At 43.7% G+C, this 25299-nt stretch overlaps 1 protein-coding gene across 2 annotated transcripts in view; it reads right to left on the bottom strand.

The window, feature by feature from the left end:
- RNF24 (ring finger protein 24) overlaps positions 1 to 25299 on the bottom strand; it is a 93089-nt gene that overhangs the window by 46096 nt on the left and 21694 nt on the right. Inside the window, exons 2-3 of one of the 2 annotated variants that reach the window (XM_044274879.1) lie at positions 22780 to 23021; positions 17701 to 17981 (exon numbers count right to left, since the gene is read on the bottom strand). The exons of the other annotated variant lie outside the window; for it this stretch is intronic. Of the exons in view, the coding sequence (XP_044130814.1) occupies positions 17853 to 17981; positions 22780 to 23021 (371 nt within the window). The 3' untranslated portion in view covers positions 17701 to 17852. Of the gene's footprint in view, positions 1 to 17700; positions 17982 to 22779; positions 23022 to 25299 lie in introns of those variants that run through there. 2 annotated transcript variants of the gene reach the window in all.

Here is a 25299-nt window from a genome sequence, read left to right as displayed (position 1 = left end):
ACAAGACTCTAATTACATTTTCCTCCTGATTTATGGAGTTACTGACCTTGTTCTGTCTGGGATCGTTAAGCAGACGTCATACACACATAACACAAAAATCATCTAGAAAATCCCATCATATCAGCACAATTTTAAGTCTAGCACTGATTTGATATGCTGTACATAGTACCCGCATCCTCTATTTACCGCTATATGGGTATTCTGATGGATAGACTGAAACTTTGCCCTTCCCACTATGACTCCCTAAATACTGGACTCGATCTTCTGAAAAATGTCTGCCATCACAAAACAAAAGTCCAATCTTCTGTGAAGAATGGAGGGGAGGTGATCTGTTGGGCCATCAAGCAGAGACTTAGAATGGCTGAAGTCAATTACTTTTTTGGATACATAGCCCACAGACAGGCTAAATATGATATCTCAAATTAGATGATGTCATCAGTCCTGTGTGATGATGTCACTCACTAGCCTTGACTCAGAATATGAACACTTAGATACTTTTTAAGGAGAATTCATTTTGACCCGATTCTTGTCAGGCATTTCCCATTAAGACTTGTGGTTCCATGCATTTCAAGTATCCTAGTATCTGAACACTTTTTAATGGAGATATGTTCCTCTCCCCCTTCTTCTCAGACGCTTCCTATAAAGAGGAGTGGTTCCACGCATTTTAAGTATTCTAGTATCCGAACACTTTCTAATGGAGATATAGTCCCCTTTCCCATCTTCTCAGGCAGTTCCCATTAAGAGTAGTGGTTCCACACGTTTCAAGTATCCTAGTATCTGAACACTTTTTAATGGAGATATAGTCCCCTTTCCCATCTTTTCAGGCAGTCCCCATAAAGAGGAGTGGTTCCACACGTTTCAAGTATTCTAGTACCTGAACACTTTCTAATGGAGATATCTTCCTCTCCCCCTTTTTCTCAGGCACTTCCTATAAAGAGGAGTGGTTCCACACGTTTCAAGTATCCTAGTATCTGAACACTTTTTAATGGAGATATGTTCCTCTCCCCCTCCTTCTCAGGCACTTCCTATAAAGAGTAGTGGTTCTACACGTTTCAAGTATTCTAGTATCTGAACACTTTCTAATAAAGATATATTCCCCTCCACCTTCTTCTCAGGCAGTTCCCATAAAGAGTAGTGGTTCCACACGTTTCAAGTATTCTAGTATCTGAACACTTTCTAATGGAGATATATTCCCCTCCACCTTCTACTCAGGCACTTCCTATAAAGAGTAGTGGTTCCACACGTTTCAAGTATTCTAGTATCTGAACACTTTCTAATGGAGATATATTCCCCTCCACCTTCTTCTCAGGCAGTTCCCATAAAGAGTAGTGGTTCTACACGTTTCAAGTATTCTAGTATCTAAACACTTTCTAATGGAGATATATTCCCCTCCACCTTCTTCTCAGGCAGTTCCCATAAAGAGTAGTGGTTCCACACGTTTCAAGCATTCTAGTATCCGAACACTTTTTAATGGAGATATATTTCCCTCCTCCTTCTTCTCAGGCAGTCCCCATAAAGAGTAGTGGTTCCACACGTTTCAAGTATTCTAGTATCTGAACACTTTTTAATGGAGATATATTTCCCTCCTCCTTCTTCTCAGGCAGTTCCCATTAAGGGTTTCCGTGGGCAGTTTAACAAGTAGGGAAATAAAAAGAAAGTAGGTCATATCTAGTTCCAATCTCCATTTATAGCTGGGATACTCTATTGCCAAAATCTGTTTGGATGACTCCCAAGATTGTGCAAGTAATTGCCTTAAGAAATACAACTGAAAGATGAGCAGCAGATCCTGGGCCCGGGGAGTGAGGGTCTGAGCGCTAGCAGCGCGTTCCAGCTCCTATTACAGCCGTATACCTTATACACACAGTGCTGGTCCCTGCTGTATCTATATTGAACAGTGGTTATTTAAGATTATATTTAGCTATTTATAAGTCATATACCTCTATGGAAAATATGGGAACCACTGGGATGAGTCGTGAGGGTACCAGTTCTGTCAACCCCCCATTTTAATGGAGCATGCATCCTGCCACTCCATTGGGATAGCTGAGTACAGCGCTCAGTCGCATAGAGTTGGAATGGAACAACAGCATGCATGCTCAACCTCTGCATCATTTAAACAGGGGAATCGGGAGCCCCGTTCTTGTGATTGGTGGGGGTCCCAGAGACCCCCATTTATTACAATGTATCCCCTTCCATTATTCGCTTTAAAGCCCGCCATTTTACAGTTTACAAATATAGATAATTTATATTCATTACCAATTATTTACTGATTATGAATTAAAATCTGTATTATACTCCAGAGCTGCACTAACTATTCTGCTAGTGGAGTCACTGTGTACACACATTACATTACTTATCCTGTACTGATCCTGAGTTACATTCTTTATTATACTCCAGAGCTGCACTCACTATTCTGCTGGTGCAGTCACTGTGTACATACATTGCATTACGTATCCTGTACTGATCCTGAGTTAGATACTGTATTATACTCCAGAGCTGCACTCACTATTCTGCTGGTGCAGTCACTGTGTACATACATTACATTACGTATCCTGTACTGATCCTGAGTTACATCCTGTATTATACTCCAGAGCTGCACTCACTATTCTGCTGGTGCAGTCACTGTGTACATACATTACATTACTTATCCTGTACTGATCCTGAGTTACATCCTGTATTATACTCCAGAGCTGCACTCACTATTCTGCTGGTGCAGTCACTGTGTACATACATTACTTATCCTGTACTGATCCTGAGTTACATCCTGTATTATACTCCAGAGCTGCACTCACTATTCTGCTGGTGCAGTCACTGAGTACATACATTACATTACGTATCCTGTACTGATCCTGAGTTACATCCTGTATTATACTCCAGAGCTGCCCTCACTATTCTGCTGGTGCAGTCACTGAGTACATACATTACATTACTTATCCTGTACTGATCCTGAGTTACATCCTGTATTATACTCCAGAGCTGCACTCACTATTCTGCTGGTGGAGTCACTGTGTACATACATTACTTATCCTGTACTGATCCTGAGTTACATACTGTATTATACTCCAGAGCTGCACTCACTATTCTGCTGGTGTAGTCACTGTGTACATACATTACATTACGTATCCTGTACTGATCCTGAGTTACATCCTGTATTATACTCCAGAGCTGCCCTCACTATTCTGCTGGTGCAGTCACTGAGTACATACATTACTTATCCTGTACTGATCCTGAGTTACATCCTGTATTATACTCCAGAGCTGCACTCACTATTCTGCTGGTGGAGTCACTGTGTACATACATTACTTATCCTGTACTGATCCTGAGTTACATCCTGTATTATACTCCAGAGCTGCACTCACTATTCTGCTGGTGCAGTCACTGTGTACATATATTACATTACTTATCCTGTACTGATCCTGAGTTACATCCTGTATTATACTCCAGAGCTGCACTCACTATTCTGCTAGTGCAGTCACTGTGTACATACATTACATTACTTATCCTGTACTGATCCTGAGTTCCATCCTGTATTATACTCCAGAGCTGCACTCACTATTCTGCTGGTGGAGTCAATGTGTACATACATTACATTACTTATCCTGTACTGATCCTGAGTTACATCCTGTATTATACTCCAGAGCTGCACTCATTATTCTGCTGGTGGAGTCACTGTGTACATACATTACTTATCCTGTACTGATCCTGAGTTACATCCTGTATTATACTCCAGAGCTGCACTCACTATTCTGCTGGTGCAGTCACTGTGTACATACATTACATTACTTATCCTGTACTGATCCTGAGTTACATCCTGTATTATACTCCAGAGCTGCACTCACTATTCTGCTGGTGCAGTCACTGTGTACATACATTACATTACTTATCCTGTACTGATCCTGAGTTACATCCTGTATTATACTCCAGAGCTGTACTCACTATTCTGCTGGTGCAGTCACTGTGTACATACATTACATTACTTATCCTGTACTGATTCTGAGTTACATCCTGTATTATACTCCAGAGCTGCACTCACTATTCTGCTGGTGCAATCACTGTGTACATACATTACTTATCCTGTACTGATCCTGAGTTACATCCTGTATTATGCTCCAGAGCTGCACTCATTATTCTGCTGGTGCAGTCACTGTGTACATACATTACATTACATTACTTATCCTGTACTGATCCTGAGTTACATCCTGTATTATACTCCAGAGCTGCACTCACTATTCTGCTGGTGGAGTCACTGTGTACATACATTACATTACTTATCCTTTACTGATCCTGAGTTACATCCTGTATTATACTCCAGAGCTGCACTCACTATTCTGCTGGTGCAGTCACTGTGTACATACATTACATTACTTATCCTGTACTGATCCTGAGTTACATCCTGTATTATACTCCAGAGCTGTACTATAATAGCATAGTATAATACAGGATATACAGTAGCTCAGGATAACTACAGGATAAGCATGCAGTGACACCAGCAGAATAGTGAGTGCAGCTCTGGACTATAATACAGGATAAGTAATGTATGTTCACCGTGACTCGACCAGCAGACGTACATAATATGTGAAACGACCTTTATATCTGAACATAAGCTGTGATGTTCAGAGATGGACACGTCCACTGAATCAAAGTGTTCTTCATTCCTTCAGCATATCTCTCAGCCTCGGGGACATTTTAATTACCATAGCTCGGGAAGGTAATTATCTTGTACCCACATATGACAGATGAATCCACTGAGCGCAGCCGTAAACCTCACAGTCCTGTCCTGTCTTGCAGGGCTGGATCCTGCTCCAGAACACACAAGTCCCCTGTATCAGGCCGGCATAGCTGAGCTCCTGCCCCGGCTCTGCTGAATGAGGGTATTGAGCAATGTGATCAGGATGGAATGATCTGACGCATACAAAATAGGGCACTGACAACTGGCCCCTTGAAGAGCTCCGCATGCCAAGCATCGCTGCCCCAGTCCCACGCCAGCTACAGATTACACCTACTTTATGGCCATGACTTTCTTTTCAATTTTTCACAATTTCCAGGGGTGTAGCTTTAGGGAGTGCAGAGGTAGCTGTCCCACCAGTGCCCTGGTGCCTGAGGTGGCCCATGGGACCACCTGCTTACACATATTACATAGGGGCCCTTCAGCTTCCAGTTCTGTGCATTGTCCCACATGTACAAATAATGTCCTCATCATCTTGTGCGAATCTTGACGTGTTATCCTCCAATCTCAGGATTTCCTATTTCTTCTTAGCTCTGACTTCATTTTTCCCTGTCATCCCCTGCTTGTTCAATGTAGAGAGGGATGAGTGTGTGGAGTGAAAATTTGACGGTTGGTTGTAGAGGTCATGCTCATCTCAAGCTGGCCCTGAAGTCACTGCACCTCTGGCTTAACCTTTCCCTGCCATCACCTGCTGATTCAATGTACAGTGTACAGGTCCTACTCAGCCTCCCTGCAACCCCTGCTGGTTCAATGTACAGGGATAAGTGTGTGGAGTGAATTTGACGGTTGGTTGTAGAGGTCCTACTCAGCCTCCCTGCAACCCCTGCTGGTTCAATGTACAGGCATGAGAGTGGGGGGTGACTTTGGAGCATGATTGTACCGGTCTTCCTCAGTCTAACCCGACTCAGAAGTCACTGCAACTCTGACTTCACTTTACCCTGCAGCCCTCACTGGTTCAACCTACAGGGATGAGAATATGGGGATGAATTGGAGAACGGTTGTACAGGTTTTGCTTAGTCTAACCTGACTCAGAAGTCACTGCAACTCTGACTTCACTTTACCCTGCAGCCCTTACTGGTTTAACCTACAGGGATGAGAATATGCGGGTGAATTGGAGAATGATTGTACAGGTTTTACTTAGTCTAACCCGACTCAGAAGTCACTGCAACTCTGACTTCATTTTACTTTGCAACTCCTGCTGGTTCAATGTACAGGGATAAGAGTGTGGGGTGACCTTGGAGCATGATTGTACCGGTCTTCCTCAGTCTAACCCAACTCAGAAGTCACTGAAACTCTGACTTTACTTTACCCTGCAACCCTTACTGGTTCAACCTACAGGGATAAGAATGTGGGGGTGAAGTGGAGAACAATTGTACAGGTCTTGCTCAGTGAAACCTGACCCAGACATCACTGCAACTCTGACTTCACTTTACCCTGCATCCCCTGCTGATTCAACTTACAAGGATGAGAGTATCGGGTGTCTTTCCAGCATGATTGTACAGGTCTTGCTACGTGTACCCGGCCCAGACGTCCCTGAAACGCTGACTTCCCTTTACTCTTCAACTGCTACTGGTTCAAGGTACAGGAATGAACAGAGGTCGCACTACGCTTTTTCCAGAAAAGTAAAAATACTCCTCTGACCATTTTTGTGGAGTATTTTTACCCGAGGAGGAATACGAAAGTTGCGGTAATTCAAATACATAATACGTAGGCCTACACTAACATCTGCGTTTGGAGCCTCTTTCACAGATTCGGTCGAAAGACCAGACATAAAAGCCGGATATGCAGGAAAAAGACAGATCCTGAAAGGAAACTGAACGGATCCCATCCCAGGCGGCGGAGTCTGCTCAGCTTCTTCCCTGTCAGTCAGGCCTACATAGTTTTTTTTCCCTGAACTTTGCAGGATGGAAAAACGCGCTACACTACGCTTTCCCATCCTGCAGAGTTCTGCAAAGAAGTATTTATATATTTTACAATGGAACGCCATAGTGACGGACGCCACAGTATAGGAAAATGCAGTATGGCATCTGTCCGAGGTGTCCGTTAATGTATACGGTTCTTGTGTACGTTGAACGCATCATAAAAACCCATCCTTACATGCCCGATCCAGCACTTCTGTTACTTTTGTTGCTCTGCACATGTAACGGAGCAGAACAATAGAAATAAATAGCGCTGGTGTGAACATGGCCTAAGAGGTGGATATTTATGCGGGGGGACCAGTCCAATATAGCGGATTTAACCCTGTACTTTATCACTTGGCTATAATAGCCTGCCTGCATTCACTACACACTACATACGTCACACACCGCTGTCACCGGGGCTGTTTGTCACCTCTGAGGAGTCCTCTTCAGCTCCTCCGCCGCCATGTTTCCAGGGGTTCTTGTCCAGCGCGCCCGCTCTCCTTACTATAGAAACTCCCGGCCCCTCCTCCTTTCAGCTCCCGCCGGCTTCCCCTGCTGCATCACTCCGGCGCCTGCCCAAACCAACCAATAGCAAAGCTCCTTTCTGTATGGATCTTTGCTATTGGTCATTTCAGGCACAAGCAGCATCGCTGCGCTGTCCGTGCCGTTCACAGCTCGCCCTGCGCTTTGGAGGAAAAGTCCAAGGTGTATTGGTATGCCTGGCTTAGACTTTTTCCAGGGAGTAATATGGCGTCAATGACGCTTGTACAGGCATTATTGCGACCTCTGGGGATGAGAATGTGGAGTTGAACTGGAGAATGATTGTACAGGTCCTGCTTAGGCTACTTTCACACTAGCGTTAATAATACACCTACAGTGTACCATGTGGCAGACGGGGGCATTAGATCACCAGGGCCTGTGAGCAACTGCCACCCTTTATAATAGAAAGGTGGCAGCCACTACCGGAAGGCAGACTTTGCCCACCACAGCTGTCACGTCCCCTCCCTTCTTTTGGCGGGCGATACAGAGTAAATTACTCAGCAGGGGGCGACAAGGAGCTCAGGAAAGAAATTCTCCTCTGGAGACCAAAGAGTAAATGTACGTACCTGACCTTTCAGAGAAATATTTGATTACAGGGCAGCTATTTTAGTGAATAGAATACGAGATTGTATCAGAGTTTTCGCACGGAGGGATGGGGTCCTGAATGAGGGACTCCTCTATTTGATATCCATATGCCCTAATGACAAGATCTGCTCATGTCCAATGATGTTTCCACCAAACACGAAGGGTCATTTGTCTTGCCCCTAGGTAGGGCAGTAAAATATCCAAAGAGGCTTCGATCCACTGATAACATAATGGGAAGGGGGGGGGGGGGGGGGGGGGGCGTTCCCCAAATAGTCAATGATTTCTAAATTTTATCACATTCAGTTAATATTGATCCAGTTCCATAAACTATCGCTCAGTTCGCTTCATAGACATATATAAGGGTCTGAGATGTAGCTTAGAGATGCTCATCAGTCATTGGCACTGTCGCCACTTAGATTGAGAGGCATATGTGCCCACCACAGTCTGCTGGCAGTAGTATGGCAGACGGCCATGTCAGGCGGCAGCTGAGAAAGCAGTGAGGTGTTAGTGGGATCAGCTGTCATTCAGCCGCCTGTGCAAATACTCCAAGGGGATCACTGTAATATTGTTTATGTAATGTCCCGGAGGGCTATTACCACTCCTTTTTGGCACCTTGCTACCATCTCCTATGTGCTAATGTGTATTACCTAATGTACTTCGTGTCATCTCCTAGTAATGTGCATATTTATTCATGTAACTGGTTATGTTCGTGTAATTACCTGGTCCACCAGCAGATGGCGGCAACATTGGCAGCAATAGTTTCTCTGGAGAGGAACCTTTAGAGAGTAAGTAGATTAGTTAGTAAGTGAGTCAGTGTCTAGGGAGAGGTTGTGAGTAGGCCAGCAGAGCACCGTCTGCTCCACTAGGCCCAGAGGCCCTGCCTCTGAAGTCTACATGGTTGCTTGTCCCCTCCTGGGCTTGCATTGCCTAAGATTCCAAGCTAAAGCTTGAGCTTGAGGTACTCCAAAGCCAGGACAAGAAGTTCCTAGGATATAAGAAAGAGAGAGACTACAGCTAAACTAAGTTCCAGCAGAAGAGGAAGCGTTTCCTATTTACTCCAGCTAGCATAGCAGAGCTGAGATTGTTGCAGAGAAGTATTTGCCTGCCAAAGTTAAGCCAATACCTGCCGATGAGCAAGATACCGTTTGGAAACTGTTTGGATTACCAATTTATGCCAAGTAAAAGCAACTGTTCAAACGTTACTACCAAATCTGGACTCATTTATTGTACTCATCCACCATCCAAGTTCACCTATCCCTTTTGCACTGCTTCGGACCACACCGGGTCTGGGAGACACAGATATCCAGGTAGGAACACCGTGACACGTGTTTATAACATCTACAGAGACCGTAGGCCACTCTACACAACTCTACACCACACCAATCCTACCCTGGGTACCAACATTACCATCTACAAAAGGAAGCCTTGTGTTTCCGCTGCTTAACCACAGCTGGCGTCACGTTTACTTGCTCTATAAGAGGCCTAAGGGGCAAGGGATACCCCAGGCGCGGCCAGTGGGCCCGTTGCATCAAGTGGCGTCACAAACAGGATTCTGACATCACCATACTGTGTGCCACTAAGAACAGGAGTCAAACAGCAAAATCATGTGCCTATCAAATTTATTTGCCTGTTGGATTTACATGCTATGGCGCAGCTTCTTCATGTTCAACAGAGGCGCGAAACTAAAGAAGCTCAAGCAGCGAGGAGGATTTTGAGTCCCTCCCCTAAGGAGCTGGACTATCTCTACCTTCATTTAAAAGAATATTGACTTTGGGGGCCACAACGTGGACTGTTCCTGAAGGGTGAGGACCTGTTGACATTGTTTTAACATGTTTTTATTTCATAGGTTGCCCTTGTTTTAGTCCTCACCCGGATGGTCATGTTAGTAAGGACTCCCCCCAGTGGTCACTGTCTCCAAATTGTGCTCAACAGCGCCAACTGCCTTTATTTTCTCCCCCCCCCCCCCCCTTTTCAGGTTATTTGGGAGTCTTTGCTTATGGTTCTCATGGCCTGTGCTGCTACTTTGATACCCATGTGGATTACAAACACTGTTTATACCCATGTGGATTACAACTAATGACATTGTTCCTATGGATTACAATTATTTCCATTTGGATTACAAGTAACTTTTATTGCACTTAAAGTGACACTGTAATGCACTTCATCTTCAAGAACAGAAGAAGAGACTCTAAAGGGACTCTTTATTGCCTTATTTCATTATTAAAAGTGTACTTTATTAAAATTTTGCACTAATGTTTTACATTTTCAGCAACGTTCAAGTATTGTGCCAGTGAGTGTATTTCGTTACAGATGCCACAGTATGTTTACTATGCACTTATTGTACAAGCTATACATTTCACCATCTTAGCCATATGGTCAGCACCTTACTTCATTGCTCGCAATGGACTGCCTCTGAGTGCGTCTGGTACGTTCCAAGCACGTCCTATATATTATTACTCAATAATGTTTGCCTCTGAGTACAATTTGAACTAATGGCCTTAAACCAAGTGGTATTGTGCTAAGTAAGAAAGTACACGTAGAACTAATGGTTCTAAGCCAAGTAGTTATGTTCCAAGCAGGTCTGGCCACCGGGTCTGCTCGGTCCTTTCATGCAGGCCATGGTTTGCTTGTTGGCCAGTCTTCTCCTCCTCTGCCCGTAGAGCACGTGTGTGCAAGCTCCCTCTTACCAATCCTGACCAATCTTCATCGGTCAGGATTGGTAAGCCTGGAGTACTTTAGGCATCTTCCACTGTGGGAGAGTGCCTAAGCAGTAGGTTTCTTATCCTGCTAGAATACTGCTAAGGTGTCTATTCTGTTTTCTGCACATGTACTGAATTTCTGACTGTTTACTGTTCTGCTGCCTGACCTGTGCCAACCTCCATGTTGATCCTACACTGCCTTCCCGGACCTCGGAGCAGTACCCATATTGCACGTACTCCAACAGCCCTGACCGCAGCCTGTCCCTGGCTACGTTTTTGACTGACCCCCTTGAGTCAGCTGTCAATCACACAGAGACTATTCCCGAAGGTAGTGGCCTGGTGGTTCCCCTGCAGCGAAGTCCAGATTCCTGTACAGGGGTTAAAGGATGAATACCATGGAGCTGCCAGAAAAAAGCCCTTAGGAGAAGCCCAAAGTCAAATCTGTTGGTTGACACAGAGGCTCCACACCCACTGCAGTAACAAAGAACCTGACGCCAGAGGCTGTGATTACCATGTCACTTTTTGGAAATAGTTAGAAATGCCAAAAGCAATTATATTCCTAGCAGAAATAATTTCGATGGGAATTATGGACAGCGAGAGATTGACAGACTTGTAATCAAAGTCTCATCCACATGCCTGCAGCAATCTTGACACATTCATCGCACTTGTCTCCAGAAAATAAATTTAGTAGCAAGGCCGATCAAATATCTCCATGTGACCAATCAAGTAACAGGATATATGGAATACTAGTAAGATGAAACACGATTATCCCCTTCAGTAGTGGTGTTCAGATGACACTCTCAGAGCCTGTGTGTGCAGGTTTTCTTCCTGTGCGACTAATGTTGGCTCTTCCGCTGAGGCTTGTCTAAACATAACATTCGAGTTATTTCTGTATTGTTTACACAAGTGCTAAAAAAAAATTAACTTTTTCTTAACATTTCCAGATATCTGCTTCCCTACACGATGATTACCACATCCTCATGACCTTTACACTCAGGTAACAAAACAGGCTGATATCTCATTACATCTAGAGGTCTGGTTGTGTTAAAATGAGCCATTAGAGGTGGCGTTTAACCCCATCGCGGTTCCAATAATTGTAAACTTATCCAATCACGTGAAGATAAGCAGATATATGCACATTAAAGAGGTTGTCTGATCTGAGACAACAGGGGAATAGCGCTAGGATATGCCCCCCATTGTCTGATAGGTGCGGGTCCCACCGCTGGAACCTGCACCTATATCGAGAATGGAGCCGCCAAAGTGGTGGCTGGAAGACTCCAGTCCGGCCACCAACAAGCACTCTCCCCATAGAAGAGAATGGGAGTGCACCGCGAATGACCGGCCACCGCTCTCATTCACTTCTATGGGCGCTGACGGAAATAGCCGAGCCAACGGCCCCGTAGAAATTTATGGAGGGTGGCTGCGCATGCACAGTGCATCCTATACTACTTCCGTGGCTCTGTTTAGGAGATAGGTGCAGGTCCCAGTGGTTGGACACGCACCTATACAACTATGGGGCCATATCCTAGCGTTATGTCCCCATTGTCTCAGATGAGACAACCCCTTTAAGGGATGTTGTAAACTTCCATTTGGAAGACAGTCTGAGTACACACCCTACCAAAGCCAGGTGCCGAGCAGTGGTGTTTCTGCCACAGAGGAAGCACATGGCACTGATGTGGGGGCAAAGGGCACCCATATTGATACTATCTGAAATTTTTGGAGAAAGGTCTAACTCCGAAGCCCTTTATTCATGAAGGAATCTCCAAAGCCTCCTGTGGCCCCTGGCCCATTCAGGAGGTACTGTAATAGCTCAATGCTGCTATTCCTGAGACAGAAGCAGGAATTACAGTGGGGTAATATTGAAGCATAATGTATTCCTCTTCTCTACAACTATGACTAGCTATATATTGTTAGATGAGATGCAACTGTTACAGAGCAAGTGTGGACCCACTGTATCACTTGAACAGAGTTGGCTTGAGGCTACGCTCAAGGGAATTATCAAAGCGGGCCCCTTGTTTTCACCCTTCAACCACTATATAGGTATCTGGATTTCATTGCAGGGGGATCACAAGGTCGCTACTTCCTGGAGTAGTCTCTGTTCAAACGCAAACCCACAGGTTGTGGAGCACCGAGCGATCAGGCTAAACTTTAGTCAAGAACAGGCCGAGGTCAGGGCAGGCAGATTACCTACAATCCAATAAACAGTCTGAGGTCAGGGCTGGTAGCTTCGAGTCAGTAGAGAGATCAGGCAACAAAAGGTCACATCTGGGAAACAGGTGCAACGGGCGCCTTCCCCCAGGGCCCTTCCTATCGCTCCCCAGGTGTAGAAAATGCTGAGTGGTATGTTGCAGCCTAAATTGTCTCTTTATGTGTGTCACGGTGCTCCTACCTGGATACAGCTGGACCCCAGGCTTTTGCTCCAAAGCAATAAATAGGGGGAATAAGTGAGGGATTTGAAGAAATAACTTGAGTCCAGACCTTGAGATGAAGTTCAATGGCAGCTTTACTTGAATAAATGTTTCTCCATACAGTTTCAGGCTTTGTCTTGGTTCCAGCAGGCTTTAGCATTAAACTGGCAGGCAAACTCAACTCTGCTCTATCCTTCTCTCACTCTGCTGTACTGATAAGCTGACTTGGTAACTTGGCTTCTTCTTTATGCTGCACTTCACTTTTTAGTCGGACTTATCTTCAGCCAAAACGTAGGTTAGAATCCTAGCAGCTCCAACATGGAGTCTCAACCAGCACAAACCAGAACTGCCCCACCTCCTTCTGGTAGCAAGCAGTACTGGCCCACTTCTGCCCAAAGGGGGAGAATGGAAAGGTTAGTTCCATTCTCTCTAAGGATAGCTCTGCCATTTTCGCTGCCACCTGCTGGTGAACCAGGCACATCACATGTAATAAACAGTTACATAACAAGATTATGAATGCACATTGTGGAGGACCTGGAAACACATACATAAGATGACATTATATTAGCCCATTAGAGATAGTAGCAGGAGACCTCGTGCCATCTAATTATGCTCTGCTGCCGGCAAACAATCAATCTATATGGAAAGTAGCCATACTGTGGAGGAGATTGTTGCATGTAAATATAGAGGTCTCCTCCGCCGACAAGCAGGCCATTTTCTGTTCAGTTAAGCAGTGTAAAGGATAGATAGATAGATAGATAGATAGATAGATAGATTCTTGTAATGTAAATTTTAAATGATAGAAGTAAAACTCTTTATTAGTAGAAAGCTTCTAGAACATTCATGTGATACAAAGTAACACTCATGACAGGACAGTAAACAATTTACTGACTGTTTCCTATCCCTGTGTGCGGTGTCAGGTGATGGAGGAGACTGCACCAAGTCCATAACTTCTCATCTCTCCATGAATATTATGAATATAAAGCCAAGGTCGCCCACTGTTTGGCTGCTGAATAACACAGAGTTTGCCACATTCTGCAATGACATAACAATCAGCATGCTCCTAACAAGGCCCCTCAGTAACACCTCCTGTCAGCAGAACGGATTAACCTTCTAGATGTGGCCGATTATACAAGGATTTCTTTGGCTTGTGACAACAAACACTCGCCGTCTTACCTCCAGTGGGCAAATCTTCCTATTCACACAATGATACAGAAGTGGGGGGAAATTTGGACAATTTGAGGCACTTAAAGGGATATAACATCCTCTTGATGTGTATGTTTTACGCTGTGTTGCTAAGTTACTCGGAGGACACGGCCGTCATCCTCTTCAAAACTCAGGTGAGTGCATAATCTGCCCGAGTGATGAACCAATAATGGCTGCTGAAATCACCATCTGCATGAACCATAAAGCACGCTCCATTATCACAAGAGCCACTCACAGCCTGCTGTATCCATGGCAGATATATCCATAGATAAGAGGAGACTATCATGGAGGTGTCATGGGAGATCGAGCGCTGCAGTTAACAACATCTATCTATCCATCTACTGTATCTACATCATATCTATCTATGTCATATTTATCTATCGTATTTATAATATCTAGCTATCTTATATCTATCCATATTTCCATCAATCATCTATCTACCTATCTATGTCATATCTATCGATCTATATCTATCTAGGGAAGAAAAATGGCAACACCAGACAAAAAAAAGGGGCAAAAAGAGGTGCAAGCCCAATGGGACAAAACTATTTCCCAAATAAACAAAAATAGCAAAAAGGCAGCACTCTCAAATACAAAAAAAGGAAACAAAGTTTGTTCACCCATGCAGGACGTGACATTTCGGCTCTATATGCAACAACAGCGGGTCCCTTTAAGATGAGATAATTGTTTTGTGACGCCAGTTGCAATGAAGCAACAATGAGACGGAGTCCCTTTAAGAAATGGTGTTGGTACCCAGGTGTAGGAATGGCAGAGTGATATAGGGTGGCCTATAATGTACCTTAATGTTTTGTGCATTGTGTCACGGTGCTCCTACCTGGAACCCCAGGCGTCGGCTCTGAAGCAGACAAATAGGGTGAACAATTGAGGGATTTGAAGAAATATTGGAGTCCAGACCTTGTGATGAAGTTCAATGGCAGCTTTACTTTGCATAAACGTTTCTCAAAACGGTTTACAGACTTTATATCGGTTCCAGCAGGCTTTAGCATTAACTCTGGCAGGCAAAAAAATCTCAACTCTGCTACATCGGTTTCTCTTTGGCTCTGCTGTACTAACAGACTTAAATTGAATCTCTGCTTCTGCAGGATGCTGCAACTTCTCTCTGTAGTCTGACTTTGGATTATGCCAGGGAATAGGTTAGAATCCTGGCAGATCTAACATGGAGTCTCAACCAGAACACACCAGAACTCTCTACCTCCTTCTGGTGGCAAACAGGACTGGCCCACTTCTGACCAAGAAAGGAGGGGAGAATGGAATGGTGAGTTCCATTCTCTCTAAGGCTACTTTCACACTAGCGTTCGGGGCTCCGCTTGTGAGTTCCGTTTAAAGGCTCTCACAAGCGGCCCCGAACGGATCCGTCCAGCCCTAATGCATTCTGAGTGGATGCGGATCCGCTCAGAATGCATCAGTATGGCTCCGTCTGTCCTCCGCTCCGCTCAGCAGGCGGACACCTGAATGCTGCTGCAGCGTTCGGGTGTCCGCCTGGCTGTGCGGAGGCAAACGGATCCGTCCAGACTTACAATGGAAGTCAATGGGGACGGATCCGTTTGAATTTGACACAATATGGCTCAATTTTCAAACGGATCCGTCCCCCATTGACTTTCAATGTAAAGTCAAAACTGATCCGTTTGCATTACCATGAAGAAAAAAAAAAATATATATATATTTTTTTTTTTTTTTTGTTCATGGTAATGCAAACGGATCCGTTCTGAACAGATCTAAGCGTTTGCATTATAGGTGCGGATCCGTCTGTGCAGATACCAGACGGATCCGCTCCGAACGCAAGTGTGAAAGAAGTCTAAGCGTAGCTCTGCCGTAGTTGCTGCCACCTGCTGGTGAACCAGGCACATTACATGAACATTTAAATAACATTATTATAAACGCACAATGTCTAGGGACCTGGAAATAAATGCACAAGATAACATTATAGTAGCATTCACAGATAGAAGCAGGGTGTAGGAGTGATAATGCCACTCGGGGGGCGTTACATATACAGTCATGTGAAAAAATGAGGACACCCTTTGAAAGCATGTGGTTTTTTGTAACATTTTTAATAAAAGGTTATTTCATCTCCGTTTCAATAATACAGAGAGATTAAAGTAATCCGACTAAACAAAGAAAACTGAAGAAAAGTCTTTTCAAGATCTTCTGTAAATGTCATTCTACAAAAATGCCTATTCTAACTGAGGAAAAAGATAGGACACCCTTGCCCCTAATAGCGAGTGTTACCTCCTTTGGCTGAAATAACTGCAGTGAGACGGTTCTTGTAGCCATCTACCAGTCTTCGACATCGGTCTGAGGAAATTTTACCCCACTCCTCAATGCAGAACTTTTTCAGCTGTGAGATGTTTGAGGGGTTTCTTGCGCGTACAGCCCTTTTCAAGTCACCCCACAGCATCTCAATGGGATTCAAATCTGGACTTTGACTTGGCCATTCCAGGACTCTCCATTTCTTCTTTTTCAGCCAATCTTTGGTTGATTTACTAGTATGTTTTGGGTCATTGTCATGTTGCATGGTCCAGTTCCGCTTCAGCTTTAATTTTCTAACTGATGGTCTCACATGTTCTTCAAGCACCTTCTGATACACAGTAGAATTCATCGTGGATTCTATGATGGTGAGCTGACCAGGTCCTGCTGCAGCAAAGCAGCCCCAAACCATGACACTTCCACCTCCATGCTTCACAGTTGGTATGAGGTTCTTTTCTTGGAATGCTGTGTTTGGTTTACGCCAAACATGTCCTCTGCTGTTGTGTCCAAATAATTCAATTTTGGACTCATCTGTCCAAAGAACATTATTCCAGAAGTCCTGGTCTTTGTCAACTTTATCTCTGGCAAATGTCAGTCTGGCCTCGATGTTTCTCTTGGAAAGCAAAGGTTTCCTCCTTGCACACCTCCCATGCAAGTTAAACTTGTACAGTCTCTTTCTGATTGTAGAGGCATGTACTTCTACATCAACAGTAGCCAGAGCCTGCTGTAGTTCTCGAGATGACACTTTAGGGTTTTTGGAGACCTCTTTTAGCATCTTGCGGTCTGCTCTTGGGGTGAACTTGCTGGGGCGACCAGTCCTGGGCATGTTGGCAGTTGTTTTGAAAGCCCTCCACTTGTAGACTATCTTCCGGACAGTGGAATGGCTGATTTCAAAATCTTTTGAGATCTTTTTAAATCCCTTCCCAGACTCATAGGCTGCTACAATCTTTTTTCTGAAGTCCTCTGACAGCTCTTTTGCTCTCACCATGGTGCTCACTCTCACTTCAACAGTCAGGAGCACACCAAACTAAATGTCTGAGGTTTAAATAGGGCAAGCCTCATTCAACATGCAGAGTAACGATCTACTAATTATGTGCACCTGGTGTGATATACCTGTGTGAGATCTGAGCCAATTTAAGAGGGAATACATGTGAGGGTGTCCTATCTTTTTCCTCAGTTAGAATAGGCATTTTTGTAGAATGACATTTACAGAAGATCTTGAAAAGACTTTTCTTCAGTTTTCTTTGTTTAGTAGGATTACTTTAATCTCTCTGTATTGTTGAAACGGAGATGAAATAACCTTTTATTAAAAATGTTACAAAAAACCACATGCTTTCAAAGGGTGTCCTAATTTTTTAACATGACTGTACTAGAGCCTTTCTATCTATGCTCATACGCTATCTCTATAATATCTATCTATCCATCTATCATTTATCTATCTTGTATCTCTCTATCTATCTAATGACTTGGGGGTAGTAGTTGTACACAGCACACACAGTCACATGGTAACATTGCGGCTTGGGGGTTATCTCTGATGTCCTGCAGGGCTGGGGTCCTGGGTTCTGTTCTTCCTGTGTTCTTGGCTTTCCTCCAACACTCCGAAAACATAGTAAGAGGTACATAGTCTTCCTATGGCACCGCCCTCGCTCCATGACTGTGCTTCGTGTGAGAAAAGCACATTATAAATGTACGTCGTTAGCAGTTTTTTTTGTATAAATATGTAAATGTAACACAAATCGCAAGGACAAGCTGCGTCTTGTGACTGATCAGAGAGCAAATGACACTGTTTATAAGGGGACATGGGATGGGGTCTCTTATCTCCCCCCTTTCGATGTGATACGCCATCACTAATGACATCACATACATCCTAACCAGTAAGCTGCACTACTGAAGTACGTCCTGATGCTTATAATAGCTGAATGGGAAGTGGAGAAGAGGAGCCAAGCAATGAGACTCCTGCTCTATATAGAAGTATCTAGAGTACAAAGTACCGAAGGTTGGAGAAGGTTTAAGATGATAGGTAGCTGTACACACATTTGCGTGATGTTCATGGGCTGACCAGTCACACATATGTGCTTCAGCTACTGCTACCGCTCACGGGTGTTCATGTGATTCCACTAGAACGACCTCGACATCTGACGTTCTCAGCAGAAAGTCCAAAAACATAGCAAAGGTCACATCACCAGACGTCAACAGCAAAATCCAGTAGAAATATATGAAAATATATCTCAGAGGGCACAAGTTGGAATCCATGTGCCGAACAATGGGCTGTTGTGCCACGTGGAATACTTACCAATAGTCCAAAATTTGTCAAGACAGTCCTGGGAACTGGGCAGTGTGGCTGCTTTGTGGTCATTCCAGGGCTTGTTGGTGGCATTCCCAGGTGGTTTGAGGTATAAATGTTTAAAGTTTTACTTTTTACAGGTTTGTAAGTATACGCTGGGTATATTTGTAGTTTAGCTTGGTGGATGTTATTTTTGTCAACCCCTCCATGAAGCCCAAATATCAAGGGTTGTCCACATGGTCCATTCTCTACTATGGGACTGTATCACTTGAGGTTGCTAAGCAATTAGTCAACTTCCTGTCTGGGTGACCAGCGTCAAGGTACATATAACTACTTGTATTGAAGTAGTCACAGAAAAACTTGATCGGCTGTAGAATAGACCCCCCTAAACTTGTTTTAGGAATGGGGGGGGGGAACACAACAACTTCAAGGAATGGACATGGATAGTTTAGATAAATGTATCCCAATGTGCCATCTGTGCTGAAACTGAGAATTGCAGAGGGTATTTTATTGAAGATAAGATGGCCGTATACAGAGGCTTAGCTAGAAATGACTGGGCCCCACAGCAAATTTTTGAATGGGGTCCCCCTCCCCCAGTAAATTTTTTGCAATCCCTTCCTTTCATGCCGCCCCATTCCTGTGGCTAGTAAAGATTGCTCTCTCAGACCAGGCCCGGTAGCTGTTCCATCCGTTTTCTACACTGTCTATACTGTCACTGTATATTATTTAATTGTGTAATACTGTTGAGGGGGCCCTGACCAAATCTTTTAGTCCTCCTCTTCCTGGATGGGCCCCCTTCTGGGTCAGGGCCCCAAAGCAGCCGCTTCCCCTGCTTCCCCTATAGTTACGCCCCTGGCTGTATACATCGCTGTTGGTTGAACACTTGTCCAGGTGACAACTATTTCTGTCAAAACCACCCAAGATCAGTCCCATTCTAATGTGAACATAGGATAGGGCATGTTGAAATCCAACATAGGCCATTTGCTTTGGAGTCAGAGGACCTCATCCTTGTAAGATTATTGATATGGGAAAGTCTGTCTGATAAAAGATAGAAACTTATCCACTATGCATGGTATAGTGCTCTGCTATCTCCGGCAGTCCTATAGAGGGTGTATTGAGCAGTAGTGCACATGCTCAACCTGCTGCTCTATTCATACAGGTGTACGGGACCCCGGGTCTTGTGATCGGTGGGGGGCCCAGTAGTCAGACTCCCACAGATCAGATTCTTATCTACATCCACAAGGCCGGCATGTAATGTGTTACTGATAAAAAGTCCCAACAAACAGTAAGCGAGGAAGGTCAATGACCACGGGGGCCCTCATTATTTTGCAAGTTGTCTGAAGGCAACATCCATGGATAATAATACTTGACCCTCATCCCGTGAGGTCAAAGACTTTCTAAACTGATTTCCAAAAAGGTCACTATGGTCCTGTTGTCTGGGGAAGTGTTTCATAATGGTTTACCGCAGTTGAACTAACTACTGGGCCCCAGTGCCAAGTGGGCCCTATCCACTCATGGCAGCTGAGAGTGTTTATTTTTTACTGCATAGGAGAGACAACCCAATGGCAAACATTTCTGCCAAAGCAGATCTCCATGTGCTACAGAACATTTTCTGATAACCTGTGTCTTAGCACAAAGCTATAATGCCGTTCTGACCTCTGTTCCCCTTTTGCCTTAATTGTTTTATATATTGAAGTTACAGATATTCTTCTGTGAACTTCTTGTCCCTCACTAAGAGAGGTCTAAAACAAGACTGTGCAGCATCTACATCAGGGATGCTCAACCTGTGGCCCTCCAGCTGTTGTAAAACTACAACTTCCACCGTGCCCTGCTGTAGGCTGTCTGGGCATGCTGGGACTTGTAGTTTTGCAACAGCTGGAGGGCAACAGGTTGGGCATCCCTGATCTAGAGGTAGTCTGTTGTAAAGCAGACAGAACTTCCTGTGATAAGTAATCTAAAATTGGTCACCAAGACAGGAAGTCAAAGGGGTTGCTTGCCAACCTCATGTACTACAGCTTGCAAATTAGAAGGTGGTGGGGAAGGGGGGGCACATAAAATTCTACAACTTGAGTTATGGAAAATAATGGAAAGTGGAAATCCCTTCAAATATTGTCTATGTCTGGTATCTCACAAAGATGTCAACATATGTCCACTAGTGGAAGCAGAAAGACGTTATCCTAAGGATCTACTTCTTATAAAGGAAGGAATGTAAACATAGGTTCCACAATTTGAGATATGGAAAGGGCCAAGTGAAAATCCCCTCAAAAGAGACCACATTTATCAAACAAATATTGTCTATGTCTGGTATCTCACAAAGATATCAACGTATGTCCACTGGTGGAGGCAGAAAGGCTTTATCCTAAGGATCTTCTTCTCAAGAAGGATGGGGGGATATAAACATAGGTTCCACAATTTGAGATAAGGAAAGGACCATGTGGAAATCTCCTTAAAACAGACCCTATTTATCTATCGAATAGTGTCTATGTCTGGCATCCAGTAAAGATGTCCATGCATGTCCACTGGTGGAAGCAGAAAGGCTTTATTTAAATGGTCTTCTACTTATACAGGTAGTCAACGTTGTCAGCTGAATGCTTGTTGACCACCAACTGTTCCTTCTGACTCCATAATCATGCACGCTCGCAAAGTTGGGAAATATTTGGGAGAGTCCCATATGCTTTGGAGACTGATCCTGTTGAAATTGTCAAATTTGGCATCCAAATATGTAATGTGCATAAGTACAAAGATGGCAATCATGTGATCCCCAACCTATCTATACGGACCAGAGAAAGTGACTATAGCATATCAGGATATTTTACATATGATATACTCCTAGGAACTGCTCCTAAACTAGGAAGGATAAACCAGCCTAAACCAATTCTACAAGAACCAAAGCCAAATCATCTTGTCAATTCTGCCCCATAATCAGTTCCATCCATGGCTCTCATAACTTCTAGTCATATTCCGAGAATACTTTTTTTTTTTTACAAAGGTTGACTTCCATCCGGAAAGACACCTGAAATAACAATTCGATCGATGATCATTTAAAGGGCTTTCTAACACTGCCCCATGCAACCTGTTTTGGGTTGAAGAAGATTGTTTGGTCCCTTTACAGTCAGCAACACACGCCATGTTTATACAGAGAGATGTGCATTGTGTTGCCAACAACTATGATTTTTGGGCCTGCATAAAAGATGTTAACAACAGAGAAAAAAGCATTTGCTGATGCCACCTCCAAGGGATTATGGTTTGAAAGGTCTCACATCATCATACATGTATATTATCTATGAAGAGGAGCTGGTGGTGAGAAGATATATGGAACCAGCTACACTATTGGGTCCAAAAAAGAAACTGATGACAAGTGCGGTCGAAGGATGTGAGTGGTATGGACCTTTTGCATGTGGAAGAGATGTCACATTAGACAGTCTGCATGTCTAAAGCTGTCTCTCGCGTACCAATCTCAATATCTCACTGACATATTGTGCACTTCAAAGATGAGTAATTCTACAATTTGCACATTCCAGATGGCCAAAATTATCCAGGGACCAGTCTATATAACCCAGGGATGTTCTACAATGCTGGATAAGATGAACATCAAAGTCTTGTCTGACCCATCCACGTCAGATTTTTTTGCCAGCTGTCACTAGAAATGGATCAGGGTCTATGGAGACTACATTGTGTAGTGTGCCCCTCCTGTACAGAAAGAGGCAAAAGTACAATAGAAAAAGTTGGCTATTTCATGAGATATCTTCGTACCGTGAGGAACATCCAGCAATGAAATTTGCTACACATTCTTGATATCTTTTGAGTGTCATGGATGCTAATGAGTAGTAGGCTATATAAACGGTTTTACTGTATGTGGTAGTGGACATCATAGTGGAGATCCAGGTCCATGGCACATGGTGGCAAAATAGTTAAACTGAGGTCATATTGAATGCTATACAAAATTATTTAATATCAATACGTCATACTTTTTTTAGTACTAGAGTTAGGAAAGGTCCAATATGAAAATAAAGATATAGAAGGCCTCAAACTGGGGCAAATACATTTACCAGTGACCTCTGTACAATTCTCCTAGATCAACAGTCATCATGAAATGGAAAAATTCCAGTAATCTGACAGGATCAAAAAATTTTATTAGGAATTTCTAAAAAATACAAAAATGACTTACCCATGGTACATGCCCATTCACGGTTCCATCAGTCACACCAGAACTGACCACAGACGACCAAGAAAGCCAATTGATTGACAGATTTTTAGAGAATGTATTTGTACTACATTTACGTAACCAAATTCTAGAATTTTTGTATGTTTTCTTCAGGGACTTCTCCTGTAAACGGACAGGCTGGTTTGTAAAGTGATATCTTTTTCTCATCTTTGGATAACGCAGCAGGAATAATGTGGTAGGTGGTCCTGATAAAAGCATTATTAATAATGAGATAAGATTACAGACCCTCAAGTGAACATCCAACAGATATATACAACCCAAGCCGAATGATAGTGGAAAGACAGGACAGGATAGCTGGCATCATTATCTTATCTGCAGATAACGAGCAGAAACTCCTATGTGGAGCTTGGCTGTGTGGGATCTGGACCATCATGGTGGACTTACATAAAAAAAAAAAAAAAAAACTAAAATGCTGCAATGTTGGGAAGTCCGTCACATGACCTGCATAGTTAGGACCACATTTAAAATAATTTTAAAAAAGGCTTACGCGTTTCAATCAGGACTTCGTAGTCACAGCTGTAAAAATCAGTAGGCTATTCAATGGCTACAAATGAACCCACAAAGTCATTTTTATAAATTGCCAATTAGAGGGGAAGATAAGGACATGATGCCCAGCTCCATCCATGAGCAATCTGGACTATTAAGAACACTCATGGGTAGGATCAAGTCAACAGCACCCAATTAATTTTAAATCAGCATTAGTGTTGGGGGCTTCACCTCTAAGTAAACCCTTTTGGACATTGAAGAACCCCCAAACACTTTATGCATTCCTTCAATGCTTTAACCTACTACCAGGCGCGGCAAGTCACTTGGATATAGTACCCACCTTAATTCAGTCTCCAGGACATGCGAGACGGATTCATTGATAGGCCCTGCTTCTCAGTGACCCCACACAATCATTAAAAAGAGAGCTCTTGTGACAACCCCTAATTCTGTTAAAGCAATTCCCTAAGTGAGAAAAGTCCCTTACATATCACGCCTGACTCATTTCAGTCCCTGACCAAAACTTGATTTAGTAAGTCTCAATACTTTAGAATTTAAAGGCGTCTTTCTGGTGCCAGAATCCCTTTAAAGGGGTTATCCAATGACTAATGTAAAAAGGGAAAATCAGATACAGTCCTGATCAAAAGTTTAAGACCACTTGAAAAATGGCAAAAAATCTTATTTTACATTGCTGGATCTTAACAAGGTTCCAAGTAGAGCTTCAACATGCAACAAGAAGAAATTTTGAGCATTCAATTTAATGAAAACAACGAATAAACTGAAACAGGCTGTTTTTCAGCTGATCAAAAGTTTAGGACCACATGCCTTTAAAAGGCCAAATCTGTGCAAAATGTGGATTCATTGTCATTTTCTGTCAGGTAGTCACACGTTGTGATGGCAAAGGCAAAAACTCTCCCTTTTTGAACGTGGTCGGGTAGTTGAACTGCATAAGCAGGGTCTCTCACAGCGCGCCATCGCTGCTGAGGTGGGACGCAGTAAGACAGTCATTTGGAATTTCTTAAATGATCCTGAGGGTTATGGAACAAAAAAGTCAAGTGGAAGACCCCAAAAAATTTCACCAGCACTGAGCCGGGGATCCAATTGGCTGTCCGTCAAGACACTGGACGATCCTCGACCCAAATTAAGGCCCTTACTGGTGCTGACTGCAGCCCCATAACCATCAGACGGCATCTGAGACTGAAGGGCTTCAAAAACAAAAAACGTCTTCAAAGACCTCGTCTCCTTGAACGTCACAGAACTGCTCGTTTGGACTTTGCAAGAGAGCACCAAACATGGGACATTCAAAGGTGGAAGAAAGTTTTATTCTCTGATGAGAAAAATTTTACCTTGATGGTCCTGATGGTTTCCAACGTTACTGGCATGACAAGCAGATCCCGCCTGATATGTTTTCTACGCGCCACAGTGGAGGGGGCCCCATTATGGTCTGGGGTGCCTTTTCCTTCAGTGGAACAATGGAGCTTCAGAAAGTGCAGGGGCGTCAAATGGCCGCTGACTGTGTCCAGATGTTGCAAAGAGCATTCCTCATGACTGAGGGCCCTCGTCTGTGACTGGGTTTTTCAACAGGACAACGCTACAGTACACAATGCCCGCAGGAAAAGGGACTTCTTCCAGGAGAATAACATCACTCTTTTGGCCCATCCTGACCCACCATTCCACTGATCTAAATCCAATTGAGAACCTTTGGGGATAGATGGCAAGGGAAGTTTACAAAAATGGACAACAGTTCCAGACAGTAGATGGCCTTCGTGCGGCCGTCTTCACCACTTGGAGAAATGTTCCCACTCACCTCATGGAAACGCTTGCATCAAGCATGGCAAAATAAATTTTTGAAGTGATCAACAATAACGGCGGAGCTACTCATTACTGAGTTCATGTTTAGAAGTTGGATTTCTGTTTTGGGGGGTTTAGTTTTTTTTGGGAGGCGTGGTCCTAAACTTTTGATCAGCTGAAAAACAGCCA

This window comes from Bufo gargarizans, unplaced genomic scaffold (assembly GCF_014858855.1).
Source record: "Bufo gargarizans isolate SCDJY-AF-19 unplaced genomic scaffold, ASM1485885v1 original_scaffold_2114_pilon, whole genome shotgun sequence".
Taxonomy (NCBI): domain Eukaryota; kingdom Metazoa; phylum Chordata; class Amphibia; order Anura; family Bufonidae; genus Bufo; species Bufo gargarizans.
Note: the sequence above shows the minus strand (reverse complement) of the source record. Positions and strands in the feature narration are given on the sequence as shown.